The sequence below is a fragment of the Erithacus rubecula genome (assembly GCF_903797595.1).
Source record: "Erithacus rubecula genome assembly, chromosome: 10".
In the NCBI taxonomy this organism is placed as follows: domain Eukaryota; kingdom Metazoa; phylum Chordata; class Aves; order Passeriformes; family Muscicapidae; genus Erithacus; species Erithacus rubecula.
This window is the reverse complement of record NC_136662.1, coordinates 25,316,337-25,332,041: the sequence shown is the minus strand read 5'-3', so window position 1 is coordinate 25,332,041 and position 15,705 is coordinate 25,316,337. Positions and strand designations below refer to the sequence as shown.

Here is a 15,705-nt window from a genome sequence, read left to right as displayed (position 1 = left end):
TTGGCACCAAGCTCTGGGTGTGGGTTACCCACAGAGGGCTCAGTGCTGCCTTCCTGCTCCTCCTGCTTTCCCTGCCCAGCCCCAGCGTGGCTTGGCACTCCTGGCCAGGCAAAAAGAGCCTTTCCCTGGCAGGTTCCCCTCACCACAGGTGGTTTCTGAGTCCCTGCAGGGCACAGGGGCTGGTGCCATTCCTTTGTGGGGCTCAGCACAGCGAAATCCTGGCGCCCTGTGCACAGCTGGGTTTGCCACTCCTCCCAATTAGGGCTGTCAGGATCCCAGCAAGGCTTCTCAGGCTCCCCTCCTGGGAAGCTGCTGGCCATGTCTGAGCTTTGCTGTCACTCCCCATGTTTTCAGCAGCAGGAATTGGGAGCTGTGTGCCTCCCCCAGCTGTGGATTCCTGGCGCCGTGGAGCCTGTGCCCACTGAACTCAGTCCCGCCTGTCATTCTCTAATAAGTTAATTCTTCATCAAGAGCACAGGCCCGGCCTGACCCGGGGTTAAAGTCTAACTCAGGAGGGATTTTATGAGGTATTTTATGAGCCAGCTGCAGGAGGAGCTGCCAGGGGAGCTGGGGGTGCTGCCAGCAGCTCTGCATCCAGCACAGCTGCCTTGGGGTACCCCACTTTGCTGCCTTGCTGCAGGAACACAAAAGTTTTGAGAGAGTGGATGGGGATGGGGGCAGCTCACCACTTAGAGCAACTTCCTTTTAAAAAATATTCTGTCTATTTGTATAAAAAATTCCTGGTACCTTCCCTTACTTACTAGATTTAAATTGTAACCTGAGGCAGTTTAGGACAGGCTGGAATGAGATGAGGGCGTTTTTATTCAGGTTAACATTTTCAGATGCTTGTGAATGTGGGAGATGATGGATGTAGAACGACATCATCTCTCTCCTCAGTGCATGACCTTGGGTTTTGAGTTTTCTCACACTTCTGCTGTGTGGAAACAGCCCCATGGGGATGGGGAGCATCTTTCTAGGGATGCTGAGTCTTCCCTGCTTTCACACATTGGATTCATACATATTTTACTCCAAGCTGACAGGGTTACATGCGCTCTCCATTAAGGAACATATGTTCCTCAGCTCTCCAGAAAGGGTCAGTTTTAATACTCGCCAGTAGGAATGATGCATGCACCAGCTGGCTTCTTTTCCTTCCAAAGTTAGTGAAATACTGAACCTGCACAAAAGACAGATGTTGAAAATAGACTCCCACTACCCAAGGTCGATGGGAAGGCTCCCATGCTCTGGTGGAGTGGATGTTTTTCTTCTATTTGAAAAGATGATTTTTTTTTTTTTTTTTCTGGGCAGGATACTTAAGGGATAATCTTTATTCACTTGGATTTTATGAGTGATCTTGGACTTCTTTTGCATTACTGAGACCACCTTGGTTTTTTTTCGCAAATAGTTGCAGGGGCATTTAATTGTTTGTAACTCAGATACTAATTTCAGTCTTTTGCTCAAAAATTTTAATTTTCAGTGTGAGACCAACATGGAGCTGGGCAAGTCCAGGAACAGATGATTTTGTTGATTTTCTGTTTTCTGTGCATTTCCTGAAAGTAATCCTTCTCTTTCTTCTGGCGTTGCCACATTGCTATAAACAAGAATTAATGTAATTAACCCAAGCTGTAGTATTATTAGAGATATTTAAGGTCCAGAAACATACCCAAGATGGGCAAAATGCCTGGGTTGAAGGCTCAGAAAGCTCTTCTGTTATGGCATTTATTGGTTATCAGCAGTACAGTGAATCCTGCATGTGTGAAACCAAAGGGGATCATGGCATGCTGTGCAAATCCTCTTTCCTTTCTTGATTTCAAGCTGGATAATTATTTCTGTATCAGTTCTTTATTAGCTGTAGGCTAGGATTCATCTCTCCAAGACAAGAGCCATGGGTAAGCTGAGCTCATCACGTTTGAAATGTGTTTTTTTCTCTCCTCAGGCAGTCCCCAAATCCCAGTGCAGTGCCCAGAGAGTGCAGGGTGAATTGCTGCCACCCACTCCCAGTACAGAGAATTCCTCTTGCACATCTTTGGGAATGCAGGATGTACTCCCAGCATGGGTGGCAGTGGAAACATGTGGGTTTTCCTTTCCTTGTAGCTGCTTGTTTTGGGTGCAGTGGCTGTGGCTGTGCAGACCATCCTGGAGTCCCTTTGGTGGCATTTCCACCCTGCCATCGTTGGCTCTGCTCTCCTCCCAGCTCAATCCCAATGCTTTGCAGCCCTCTTTGTTCTGCAGCAGAAGGGGGAATGCTGACAGACATGGGCAGGCACAGCAGATCTCTGTCATCAAGAACAACTCCAAGCCAGGGAGGTCCTGATCACTTGTTCAGAAATGTTCTTCCATGGCCCCCTTAAGTAAAGGGGTTTGGGTTCACCCCCTGCAGTCTCTGGGGCTCAAAGTGACACTCCCTTAGACCAAACTAGGAAGCCCCTCAAAAGCAGCAATCAAAAAAAAAAAAAAACCAGACTAAAATAATCTGTCTTACCCTGAGATGTTTTTCTCTCTCCCAAGCCCACATCTCTTAGCACTTGTGGTAGCCCAGAGCAGAAATCCCCCAGCACCAGGAGCTCCAAAATGCAGCTGGATGTGTATGATCAGTGATTGTCAGGACACCCTGGGTGCTGCAGAGAGCTTCCAGATCAGCCTGCAGCTCCTGGAAAATGACATGCAGAGCCTCAGAAAGGACTGGATGAATTAGTCCAAGGTTGTCAGGCTTTCAGGGCTAAATCAAGACATTTCTGTAGTGTTATGTGCCAGGCACTGGTGCAGTGTCCTGACAGGACACAAAGAAAGGGGTTTGGGATGCAGTGATGGGGATGGCATGGGAAGCCCACAGAGATGGGTTCCTTGGTGAGACCCTTCTCCACAAGGAATAAACCCTGCCAGCAGCACGTGGGGCTGTGCTGGGGGCTTTGAGCCTCACCACAGCCACAGTGGAGCCTGAGCTCTGCTTTCTGCAGCCCTTCAGCCCCAGTGTGGGTGGGCTTGTGTGGTCAGTGCTCAGGGCAGAGCTGTGCTCCCCACGCTGTTTTCCAGACCTTCTGAATCTCCCATCCCCTGCAGCCACTTCAAAAGGCATTGAGGAATTGTGCTCTCAGTCTTTTATCATCTGATCACAGGTCAGGGCCAGCAGCTTTCCATGCCTGCTGGCTCTGGCTGCCAGAGCCACTGCATCACTGAGGCTGGGAATGTCACAGGCAGGGCAGCACTGCTCTGCAGGGACACTGCCAGGAGGATGAGAGGAGAAATGCACCCCCTGTGCCTCAGGAGGGCCAGGGGCAGTGCAGGGGTCAGACAGGGGGTCTGTTCCCATGGCTGTGCACCAGCAGATCAGGTGCCTGATGTGGCAAAGCAGTCATAGGACTCCTCAGAAATCCCACAGCAGGATCAGCCCAGTGGCTTTATCAACCCACTCCTCTGCCAGCCTTCTCCCTGCTTGGAACACTCGAAATGCCAGTCTGGGGGATCTGGGGGGAATCTCATTCTTTTCCCCTGTGTTTAGTCCCTGATCTTTGGAAGTTACTGTTAGGATTTTTTCCTGTCTGATGACTTCTAATTTCATTATCCCATCTCCCCTGGAAGGGTTCACAGGATCCTCAGCAATCATCTTCAGTTTTATACTGAGCACAAAAATACCCAACTCAAGATGCCATTTCATTTTCCAGAGTTCAGCAAAGGCCATGAGCTAGGCTGCAGATCCCTGGGGGCTGGCAGGGCTGGGGAGGTGGTGGACCCTCTCTAGGTGGGCACAGCCCTTCATAGGGACCTCTGAAACACAAGTTAACATTCCCAGCAGCATCCTGAACTGAGGAAAGCATTATCCACATCCAGGGGCTGGATTGTTTCCGTGTGTGCTCCTCCAGATGCTGAGCAAGGCAAAAAGACCCCTTGTCCTGACCTGGCATGGATATACAGGTTGATGTGGGACCAGGAAAACCTGTCCCTGTTCCTCTTCACCCCTCCCTGGGGCTGTCCTGGCACAGGAAGGCTCATTCAGGTGTTTTCTCCCATTTCCTGCAGTATGAGTTTAAAGCCAAGAATATCAAGAAGAAGAAAGTGAACCTCATCGTGTCAGTGGATGGTGTGAAGGTCATTCTGAAGAAGAAGAAGAAGGTAGGCAGCACTGATCCCTAGGCAGCAGTGCCTCAGCAGCAGAACCCTTCCCCTCCTGCTGCAGCATCCTTGAAGCCCTGGTGGGCTGGGAGAGGGAGGGATGGGCTGGGGTCACCCTGGTGTGAGTCACGTTCCTGCAGGGTGGCTGAGCCAGTCCTGGTGTGCTGCAGATGAGGCTGGGGGCCTGTGGGAGGTGATGGGGGCTGTGGCTGGTCCCCAATAGCACCCAACCCTCAGCAAAGGGTTGCAGGGGAGCAGCAGCACAACTGTGATGACAAGAGCTTCCCCAGTATGTCTCTCTGCCCTGTCCTTGTTCTCAAGGACAGCATCTGACGTACTCATTTTCAGCTTCTTTCATTGCAGAAAAGAGAATGGGCCTGGGACGAGAACAAAATGCTTGTCATGCATGATCCCATCTACAGGTAAGGCTGTGGGGCAGAGGCTGGCATGGCTCTGATGTGCCCCTTGCCCACACCACACCACACCAGCTGGGCACTGGAGAGCTGTCCTGTGCAGGGCAGCTCGTGGGGCTTCCCAAAATCGCCAGCTCTCCTCCTCCAGCTTGTTCCCAAAAGCCAAGAGCAGGGTGTGTCTGTCCCGGGGAGGCCAAATTGGAGTGAGAGGGGCCCCCAGCCATGCTGGGGAGGGGGTGGCAGGCAGCTGGGCAAGGCATCCAGCTCTGTGAGCAGGCCAGGAATGGGGTTTGCTCCTCTCCATCCCTGGAGGGCTCCTGGGCTGCTGATGTTGTCCCCAGGAGCTGAGCAGAGAAGTCCCGTGCTGCCTTTGTAAAATATTTGCTGCTGCTGAATCAGCAGGCAAATTTTCCCAGCTGAGGTAAAACCAGTGCCAAAAAATTTTGTGATGGGCTTTTGCAGAGACTGGGCATCTGCCAGCACCCTGTGCCATGAGAAGTGTTGATTGTGGCCTTGGCAGTCTCCTGGGCACGTGGATGATGTGTCTACTTATATCCTGCCTTCCACTCTGTCTTTGCAGGATATTCTATGTATCTCATGACTCCCAGGACCTAAAGATCTTCAGCTACATTGCCAGGGATGGGTCTAGCAATGTCTTCAGATGCAATGTCTTCAAGTCCAAGAAGAAGGTAAAGATGGGACCCTGTCCTGGTGCACTCTGGGTGGAGCAGCTGGGGCAGGACCCTGTGGCCCTGCACTGGAGCTGCCAGCCTGGGGCATCCTGGGGGTCTGAGACCCTGTGACAGCACAGAGACCCCTGAGAGCTGTGCCAGGCTGGGGGGTCACCATGCAGAGGCAGCACAGATGAAGCTACATCTCTCCCTTTCCCTTTTCCCTTTCCTTTTCCCTTTCCCTTTCCTCTCCTCTCCTCTCCTCTCCTCTCCTCTCCTCTCCTCTCCTCTCCTCTCCTCTCCTCTCCTCTCCTCTCCTCTCCTCTCCTCTCCTCTCCTCTCCTCTCCTCTCCTCTCCTCTCCTCTCCTCTCCTCTCCTCTCCTCTCCTCTCCTCTCCTCTCCTCTCCTCTCCTCTCCTCTCCTCTCCTCTCCTCCTCCTCCTCCTCTCCTCTCCTCTCCTCTCCTCTCCTCTCCTCTCCTCTCCTCTCCTCTCCTCTCCTCTCCTCTCCTCTCCTCTCCTCTCCCAGAGCCAGGCCATGCGGATTGTGCGCACGGTGGGCCAGGCGTTCGAGGTGTGCCACAAGCTGAGCCTGCAGCACACGCAGCAGAACGCTGATGGCCAGGAGGATGCAGACAGTGAGAGGAATGGAGATGACCTGGATGTGCCAGGTACAGCTGGGGGGTGGCAGGGTCACAGAGGCTGACACCCCCGGGCAGTGGGTCTGCACGGCAGCCTGCCCTGCTGTGTTCCAGGCTCAGGCTGGGATCTGGCCCAGCAAGGAGCCTTCTCGAGGTGTTAGCCATGGTCTCTCAGACATGGCCCTTGCTGGGAGCCCATTAGCAGTGCCTGGGGCTCTGCTCCGTGCTTGGCTGCACACACTGCAAACATTCCCTCGCTGCTTCCGCACAGGGGCCCCCAGCACAGATCTTCCTCATGTCCCCAGGCTCTGGGGCCAGCTCTCTGCAGCTCCCACAATGGACACTGCTCTGCTTGTGGTCTCCCAAAAAGCTGTCAGGACTGCAGGCAGGCTGCAGACCCCGCTCCTTCTCAGCCCTGTGGGTGCAGGGATGCCTGGCTGGGGGCTGCTGGTCCAGCCCCATCACTCTGAGCTGTGCAGGGTCCCAGGGAGCAGCAGCTTTGCTCCTTGACTCCTGTGCTGGAGGGAGGCAGAAGTTTTAGGAGAGGTTAGTCAAACCCTTCCAGTGCCAGTGAGACACTGGCAGGTCCTGCTGCCCATCTGTGTATTGGTTCCCTGCCCTGCCATGCTGTGGGCTGGATCCCCCACATCCCAACAGCAGCAGCCTGGCTGAGCTGTGGTTTCCTGCTTGCCTCTGTGACCAGTTCTGTCCTGATGACCTAATCACTGGGCTGCCCTGGACCGGTCATTGTTTGGTTTTCCTCCACACAATGTCCCAGCCACGATATGCAGCTCCCTGGGGAATGCAGAGCATCTGTTTTTTGTTTTTCTTTCCCGTAATCTCTTGTTTACCTTTCTGCAGCTTTATCTGTGTTTTCTGTTCTCGGTGGCCCGTTTGTCCCACATCAGGGCCTTTTGGCTGCCCGTTCCCCAGGTTTGGTGTGCTGGGCTGGGTGAGCACAAAGCAGCAGCAGCCGTGTCTCTGTAGCCGGAGGGTGGGTGGCACTGTGGCAGGTGGGCATGGACACTGTGGGTGCCACAGGCTGTTCCCTGACCCTTCCCCACAGGCTGTCGCCTCTCGGGCGTGGAGAGAGCAGCTGCCTCTGCCGAGGAGACCGACATTGACGCCGTGGAGCTGCCGCTGCCCGGCGCCGACATCCTGGACTTCAGCCGCGGCGTCACCGACCTGGACGCCGTGGGCAAGGAGGTGGGTGCCGCTGCTAGCCCAGCTGCCTGGGGGCTGTGACGTGCATCCCCAGGGCTCTGGGGTCACGAGGGGATTGTGCAGCATTCCCCAGCTCCCTGATCAAAGCTGTCTGCCGCTGCAGGGCTGCCCTTTGGCTGGGGCCCAGGGCGCTCCTGGAGAGAGCTGTGCCGAGGCTCAGCTTTGTGCAGCCGCACGGAAAGGGTTTGGGGCAGAGCTGGGCTCCACCAAAAACACAAAAATAAAAGACTTTTTTGATACAGTGGAAATTGCCATGCCTTTTTGGGAATTTTCTACAAAAGTGTTGGGGTTGTTGTTGAAACTGAAAAATGTACTGTTTTCAAAGCGTGCATTAGCTTTGAATGCAGCTGCTTCTTTTCGGGGTATTTTGGGCAGCTGCTCTGTGCCACAGCTCGTGTGTGGCTCTCTGAGGTGGGTGCCAGGGCATCACACCTTCAGCACTGGTGTTTTGCAGGGCTGCCTCCACCCTGAAGATATCCTGACGGCGTCACCCAAGATGCTGCTGCCCTCGTCTGCCCAGCTGCCTGACCTGGGAACACCCCTGTCTGCCCACCACCAGATGCAGCTTCTCCAGCAGCTCCTGCAGCAGCAGCAGCAGCAGACACAAGTGGCCGTGGCACAGGTTGTCCCCTCTGTTCTTTCCCAGGGGCAGTGGCAGGGCTGGGGCACACTGCTTGGCTCTGCTTGCCCCCAGATGTGACTGGGGTGTGTCGGGGCTGTGCAGCTGGCAGCTCATTCTCCACGCAGCTATTTCTCATGGAAGCAGCTCTGGCTGCTTTATCCAGCTCATTACCTGAGCTTTACTTGTTCCCTGACCCTGCACAGAGCTCGCAGCAATTCACCAACTTCCTTTGTGGCCTGAGCTATGGGCTCCAGCAGCATTTCTGTGCTGCCCCCTGGCTTTGCTCCTCTCGCTTCAGTAAATCAGTATTTGTGGATCAGTTCTGGCTGAGCTGCTGCCTCCAGAGCCCACATGCCTTTTGGGGGTCACAGGCTGCCAAGTTGTTTTCCCCTCTGGAAGAGAGATCTGCGTCCTTGGGGAATCCTTTGTGTCTGTCCAAGTGTAGCGTTGCTCACAGTCCAAAAGGCTCCAAAGTGTCAGATATTGCACCCCTTGCTCTTGGTCTGGCTTTGTGGAAAGTTGCAAATCCCAGTCCTTTGCCTGGTCTGCTGTCACTCTCAGGCTCACGTGCTTCAGCTCAGCTCTGCCAGGGGCACTGCTGTGCCACCTTGCTGGCCACATTGGGCCAGCTGGCACTGCCTCCTGGTCCCACCCATGGGGGCAGGGGGCCCTGCAGCTGCAGCAGCAGCTCACAGCTTGGCAGGTACAGAGAGCTTCCTCTTCTTCCTCAAGGTCACTTTCTAGGCCATGGGTAAATAGGCTTTTGTGTTTGATGGGGATATTTTTGTTTTTGGGTTATTTTTGGAATTTTTTTTATGTTTAGTTGTAAATCTGTGCTTTCCTGGTCCCAGTCCATTTGTAGGAGCTGTAGATTGGTATCAGGAAGGGGTGCTGAGCCCAAGTGGCCCCCAGGTCACTGCTGCTCCCTTGTGCAGTGTACATTTCTGGAGTTCTCCTTGCTCAAACACAGATCAGAGAGCTGCCCTGGGCAGGAGCTCCAGGCATGGTTCTGGGGACACAGCTGTTTGCAGGGAGGTAGTTGTGCTGAGATCAGTGCTGCTCTTGCCCGTGGGCTCCCTGCAGGCATTGCTTCCCAGAGCCAGGCTGAGCTGGCAGCACACACCCCAGAGCCATCCATGGTGCTGCAGCCCCTCCTTGTGACAGAGCTGCTGCCTGGGCCCTGCTTCTGGGAAAGCTGCCCAAAACCACAGCTTTTCCAGGGCCAGCTCCACTGCATGTGCCCTACACACACCATCCAGAGCTGCATCCATCTGGCTGCTCCTGGGCTGCCCTTTCCATGCTCATCCCCAGCTCACTGCACCACTCACAGCTCAGTGCTGCCCTTTCCATGCACATCCCCAGCTCACTGCACCACTCACAGCTCAGTGCTGCCCTTTCCATGCACATCCCCAGCTCACTGCACCACTCACAGCTCAGTGCTGCCCTTTCCATGCTCATCCCCAGCTCACTGCACCACTGACAGCTCAGTGCTGCCCTTTCCATGCTCATCCCCAGCTCACTGCACCACTGACAGCTCAGTGCTTTGGGCTTCTCCATCAGGCAGGACAGGGGACAAAGCGCTGAGCCCTGGGGTGACACCACCCACACACTCCCCATCCCATCTGCAGTTCCCACAGGGAATGCTACTTCATGCAGCATGGGTGGGGTGCTGGTGAACTTTTGGAGAGGAGCAGGGATGGCCAGAGTCAAAGCCCTCGACCCTGGAGCAGCAGTGCCCTGCTCACCTGCTGTATCCTGTCCAGGTGCACCTGCTGAAGGACCAGCTGGCAGCAGAAGCAGCAGCACGGCTGGAGGCCCAGGCTCGTGTGCACCAGCTCCTGCTCCAGAACAAGGACTTGCTGCAGCACATCTCACTGCTGGTCAAACAGGTGCAGGAGCTGGAGCTGAAGCTGGCGGGGAACACGACCAGTAAGCGCTGCCGCCCCTTCCTGTCCCCTCGCAGCTAGCCAGGGCTGTGGGGGACCTGCATGTGGGTGCTTTTCTCGGGGCTTTTTGTGCATTTCTAGTCTTTTTGTTCAGAGGGATATTTGTGTCCTTCTGGCCTGGCTTGTGTGTGTGCAGCAGGGTGCTTGCATGCAGTGTGGAGGGGGCTTGTGGAGGGCTGTATGGACAGGTAGGCATCTACCTCCATCAGCTGTACGTCTGCTTTCCCCAGTGCCTGCATGCTCCAGGCCAGCTCCATACCTGCCCAATGTGACCTTCCTCTCCAGCAGATGTGGCCATCAGCTCTCTGCAGGAGCTGGGCTGGAAGATTGTTAACTGGCCAGCACCAAAACTGCCCCTCAAAACAGCGAGAGTGGAGAGGCTGATACCCAAACTGTCCCCCAGTGCTGACAGCCAGGGCAAGCTGTGCCTCTCAGCCGTGCCCTTCTCTTGCAGCAGGCTCCCAGGACAGTCTGCTGGAGATCACCTTCCGCTCCAACGCGCTGCCCGTGCTGTGCGACCCGACCACCCCGCAGCCCGAGGACACGCAGCCGCCGCCGCTGGGCCCCAGCCCGGCCTTCCCCAGCGCCCTGGGCAGCCCCATAGGTAGGAACGACTGCCTGGTGAAGCTGGAGTGCTACCGCTTCCTGCCCGAGGCGGGGCCGCCCGCCCCCGAGCCCGCCCTGGGCAGCCTGGAGCTCATCAAGTTCCGCGAGTCGGGCATCGCCTCCGAGTACGAGTCCAACACGGACGAGAGCGAGGAGCGCGACTCCTGGTCCCAGGAGGAGCCGCCGCGCCTGCTCCACGTGCAGCCCAGGCAGGACCTGGGCGACAGCCTGGAGGATGAGATCGCGGTCTAGGGGTCAGCAGGAAGTGGTGCAGAGCTGCCAGGACCTGCTGGAGCAGCCGCACGGCCCTGGCAGGGAGGGAGGGGTGCAGAGGAGGGAGCGTGGAGGTGAGGATGGAGCCGTGTGCTGAGCTGCAGCATCTGATAGCTCCTCGTGCTCCCCCCGGCCCCATCTCCCTTCAAACTGTGTGTCAAGGTCAGGAAGAGGCAAGGCATTTCTGCTGCTGCTGGGGAAGCAGTAAGGCAGAGGAAGGGTTCTCCTGGGGAATGGAGAGCAGTCTAGGACAGTGAGGGGCAGCTCCAAGGTGGTGAGCAAGGACGGAGCAGCTGGTCTGGCTGGCTATGTGCTGGGCAGGTGGGGACAATAGCAGGGCTGTTCTAGGTGAGGGTTGGTGACGGTGCACTGTCAGAGTGGGTCTGTGAGTGAGATGTGAGGCATTGAGGGACAGTGGGGATGAGCCTGGAAAGGATCTGAAGGCGTGAGATGAGGTTGCTCAGGCTGGCCTGGCGCAGGCAGTTGCTGGCAGGAGGATGTGGCACTTCCAGGACAGGGTTTATCCGTTCCAAGGCAGGTGGAGCCCGCTCCTCTGCCAGGCTGTAGAGCAGAGAGGAAGGCACAGTGCAGTGTGGAGCAGCGAGCCAGGGCATGCAGCACCAAGCTGTGGACTGTCCTCCCCCTCATCATCCAATGGCTCCTTGGCCCAGCTGTCAGGTTTCAAAGTGTCCCTTGTACTCTCAAGTCACATTTTCAAGCAGTTCCCATCATCACAAACTCCCTGCTTTGCTTTATGGACAAACCCTCCCATTTCTGAGCAGTTGTTTTGCCCCAGACCAAGGCTGGGAACTGCAGTGCTGGCATTGGCAATTTCAGGGATGAGCACACTCGATGGGGAGTGAACTGCTGGTGTCTGCAGGGGTGCATCATCACACCTCTGGTTTGCACCCTCTGGAAAAGTGAATCCGAGATCTCAGGGTTCTCCACCAGCCCTTGAGACACTTACAGCTGGAAGCCATCTGTGGGGGCCTCCAAGGGACCCAGAGCTTGTTCCTTTTCTGCAAACACTTTTATCACCTGCCTGGTGCTGAGCCTCTAAGAGGCCATGGTTGAAGCGGTATGAACCAAAGTCCTGTTGTCCACCCTGCTTCACATGGAAGCCTTTGATGAGGTGGGGATTTGACACAGTTACCTTCCTCCCATCCTCCCTCTTGTCCTGCTTCTGCTTTGCTTTGTTGCTTCCGTGCTGCTCTCACCTTTGCCAGCTCTGTCTCTGCTCAATCTGCCTGCAATAACCCCTGGCTGACACCACCTCTTGTTCTCCTCCAGGGCTTAGCCTGGCTGCTGAGGAAGGTCCATCACTCCTCTCTGCCCTGGTCCCCTTGGGACTGAGGGCTGCTGAGGAGTGATGTGTGGATGAGACCCCCGGGTCAGCATGAGCTGAGCTATGCACCCTCCACCACATGACAGGACTGGATGGACCTGAGGAGGTTAGAGGGTCTAGTGGAGAGGAAAGAAGGACATGTTTCAGTGTCCCCAGCAGTGCCCTGGTGTCCAGGGGAGCTGTGCAGCAGCCCCACAGCAGGCAGAGTGTGAGAGGGTGCTGTTTGGTACATGGTGCTCCTGTCCTCTGGGCACCACTGCCTCCACATGGCTGTGGGGACAGCTGTGCCAGCCCCTCTGCTGGGGACCCAGCATCCCACTGCCAGCTTGCAGCAGTTGAAGGTAAAGGCAAGGCTGCTCCAGCTAGGAGGAGGACGTGGGCATGGCAGCACGCACAAGGCATGGCGCTTAGAGGGCAGGGCAGGGCTGCTGGAGCTTGGGCAGGGGTTTCCATGTGGGCAGGCTGATCATTCAGGGGAAAGGACAGCTGAACACACAGGGCAGGTAGAGGGGGAGCCTGAGAGGAACAGCAGCATCCCAGAATCTCTTCTCAGGAAGCAGGTGGGGGGAGCCATCTCCTGAGCCACTGCTGGGGTCCATCCCAGCTGCCACACAGAGCTGTGTGCCATCCCACACACAGAGCCCAGGCTGTGTCCCAGCTCCTGCAGGGCTGGCAGGAGCAGCTGCAGCCTCAGGCTCCTGCCCCACGCTCTGCCCACAGGGGACAGTGGCAGGGGCCCCACAGGCTGGGTGGGATCCTGCCAGCCTCGTGCTGTGCCATGGGTGTACAAGTGTAAATGACCCCTCCTAAGTCAGCACTGCCTCCAGGACTCCTCTCTAGCCTCTCACTTTTGTTATGGACCTTGACAGGGGTTTTATAGCTATATTTTTTGTCCTTTCTTTTCCTACAACTGTCGTATTACTAACTGTTGACTCAATCTATCTGGGAAGCCAATCTGTCCATGTAAGTGCACTTAACCCTTGGGTGTTGTCATTAGTCAACTGGCTTTTGCTAAATAAATCTTTCTATTTCTCAAGGCTTTCTGTTGTCTCTTTCTTCTCACTGGCTCTCTCTTTCTGCACTTCCTTCCCTCTCCGTGCTGAGTGCCAGCACCAGCAGTGGCATCCTCTGCCCTTGCAGAGCCCCCCTCCAGCCTGAGCTTCTTCTCCAGCCACAGGATGCTCACGAGAGCAAGTGCCCAGTACACCCTGATCCAACAGCTGCAGGGTGCCAGGGAGTTCCTGGCAGCTGCAGAGCTCCCAATGCAGATGCAGAGATGCTAATCAGCACTTCGAGGGGCTCGGGAAATTTTGGACTGCTGGAGAAGGAAAAGTAGGGAAGAGCCTTTCTTAAAGGGTGGCAGAAGTGTAGTGTAGACAAAAGCAGAGTCCAGGCTGCTCCTGAAACAATTCATTCTGCTGCTGGCAGGAGTGATGGAGCAGTGCCCTCCCGTGGCAGCCGCCTAGATGCTGGGGCTGCAGGGACACCCGGGAGGCTGCAGGGACACCTGGGGATGAAGGGACAACCGGGGGGCCGCAGGGACACCCGAGGGGCTGCAGGGACACTTGGGGGATGGAGGGACAACCGGGGGGGCTGCAGGGACACCTGGGGATGAAGGGACAACCGGGGGGCCGCAGGGACACCCGAGGGGCTGCAGGGACACTTGGGGGATGGAGGGACAACCGGGGGGCTGCAGGGACACCTGGGGGATGGAGGGACACCTGGGGGCTGCAGGGACACCCGGGGGCTGCAGGGACATTTGGGGGGCTGCGGGGACACCTGGGGGATGGAGGGACACTTGGGGGCTGCAGGGACACCTGGGATCTGCAGGGACACCTGGGGGCTGCGGGGACACTTGGGGGGCTGCAGGGACACCCGAGGGGCTGCAGGGACACCCGAGGGGCTGCAGGGACACACTAGGGGCTGCAGGGATACACGGGGGCTGCAGGGACACCTGGGGGATGGAGGGACACGTGGGGGCTGCAGGGATACCCGGGGGGCTGCAGGGATACCCGGGGGCTGCAGGGACACCTGGGTGCTGCGGGGACACTTGGGGGGCTGCAGGGACACCCGGGGGGCTGCAGGGACACTTGGGGGGCTGCAGGGACACCCGAGGGGCTGCAGAGACACCCGGGGGGCTGCATGGACACTTGGGGGCTGCGGGGACACCTGGGGGATGGAGGGACACTTGGGGGTTGCAGGGACACCGGGGGGGGGGGCTGCAGGGACACTTGGAAGTTGCAGGGACACCGGGGGGCTGCAGGGACACCCAAGGCACTGGAGCCCCCTGTGCCTGGAGCTCCTGCTCTCTGGCCCTGCTGGTGCTGTGCTGGATCTGGGTGTTGAGCAGCCATGGTGTGGGGATGATGGGGCAGCACACATGCACTGGTTGCCATGCTGGAGCACAGGCTGGCACTTGGAAGCAGTGAGTTTGTCCTGGACCATGATCCGGCTGTGCTGCTGGCCAGCCTGTCCCTCTCAGGGGCTGGAAGTCATCTGAGGAGCCAGAAGAGAGCTGTCCAAGAGGTTGTCAGGTGGCTCACACTCCCGAGAGCTGCAGGAGAGGTTGCTCAGGCACTGCTGGGTGGCTCTTGGTGCAGATGAACAGCTGTAGGATGAACCCCAGGTAGATGTTGCAGGTGCAGGCAGGGAGCTCACTGCTCAGCAGGACTGTGGGGCCCCAGAATGCAGAGGAAAGGGCCTGCAGTGAGCTGGGGGTCCCTGTAAGAGCCCAGCCCACCATAAGGCTGGGGCAGTGCTGGGAACCCTTCCTCTCTGCCTGTGCCATGGGATGTGGAGGTGGTTGTCTCTGTTCCAGTGTGTGCCCCTGGGATGCAGAGGTAGAGTTGAGCAGAGGATGCTGATGGGCAGTGAGGCCCCAGAACAGCACTAGGGTCACCCAGAACTGGCTGGAGCCATCACATACCCACACTGACATGAAGGCAGTCACAGGGGTGTGAGCTGGCACTCCTGGGGGTACCCCCACAGCTGAAGGACTCTTGCTCAGAAGATACGGTGGAGAAGCCAGGGTAGCTCAGAGGTGGGGTGTGAGCACCTAGCGACCCAGAGACCAGCCTGGCTGAGCTGAGCTGAGCTGAGCTGAGCTGAGCTGAGCTGAGCTGAGCCATGGTGGGATGGGCAGTGCAGAGCTCGCCTTGTGGGTGCCCCAAGAGAAGGTGCTGTGGCTTTACCAGGGTGTAGCTGACAAGGGACCCCTATGTGATCCCATCCCTTCAGGCAGCATGACAGGCTTGAGCAGGGGGTGGGCAGCACCCCTCACCTGGCAGTGTGGAAGGGACAGGCCTCTTTCCTGGTAAATGCTTGCTCTCTCTTTTTCCACAACCTGCTTCCCCAGTCGCTTGCTGTCAGGTGAGAGAAGCTCTCAGTGTGTTGGCAGTGCCAACATGGAGCCCTGGGCTTGCTGGTCCCCTGTGCATGCAGTGCCCTGTGGAGCCTGGCATGGGGAACATCCTCCCAGAACTGTCCCCAGAACGGTGTTCAGCAGCCCCGCTGGGCTCCCCGCTGCAGCCCGGCTCTCACGCTGTCTGTGCCTTTCCCCTGCAGTGGACCAGAGCCTGTTTGAGAACGCCAGCGCGGTGCCGCCGCGGGCGCAGCCGGTGCCCGGCGCGGCGGGCGGCGCGGCCCCGCCCTGCCGGCCCGCGGGCAGCCAGCACCTCCGCAACCTGGGCAAGGCCGTGGGCGCCAGGGTGAGCGACCTGCTGCGCCGCAGGGAGCCGGCCGGCCTGGGAGCCATGGAGGTGAACGCCAGCGCGGGGGCTGTGCTGGGGGCAGGAGAGCCGGCTGCTGAGGATGGGTGAGTGTCCCGCAGCGTGCACTCCGCTGGGCTCATTGGGACGG

The 15,705-nt window shown here is 57.4% G+C and overlaps 1 protein-coding gene across 6 annotated transcripts in view; it reads left to right on the top strand.

The window, feature by feature from the left end:
- Positions 1 to 15,705, top strand: part of NOS1AP (nitric oxide synthase 1 adaptor protein) — a 77,955-nt gene that overhangs the window by 19,875 nt on the left and 42,375 nt on the right. The window contains exons 3-11 of one of the 6 annotated variants that reach the window (XM_079314159.1): positions 4,015 to 4,107; positions 4,456 to 4,529; positions 5,101 to 5,209; positions 5,720 to 5,861; positions 6,898 to 7,037; positions 7,510 to 7,677; positions 9,441 to 9,606; positions 10,081 to 10,227; positions 15,412 to 15,661. In XM_079314159.1, the coding sequence (XP_079170285.1) occupies positions 4,015 to 4,107; positions 4,456 to 4,529; positions 5,101 to 5,209; positions 5,720 to 5,861; positions 6,898 to 7,037; positions 7,510 to 7,677; positions 9,441 to 9,606; positions 10,081 to 10,227; positions 15,412 to 15,661 (1,289 nt within the window). Of the gene's footprint in view, positions 1 to 4,014; positions 4,108 to 4,455; positions 4,530 to 5,100; positions 5,210 to 5,719; positions 5,862 to 6,897; positions 7,038 to 7,509; positions 7,678 to 9,440; positions 9,607 to 10,077; positions 12,884 to 15,411; positions 15,662 to 15,705 lie in introns of those variants that run through there. The other 5 variants (XM_079314158.1, XM_079314160.1, XR_013775322.1 and 2 more) reach the window with 5 other exon arrangements.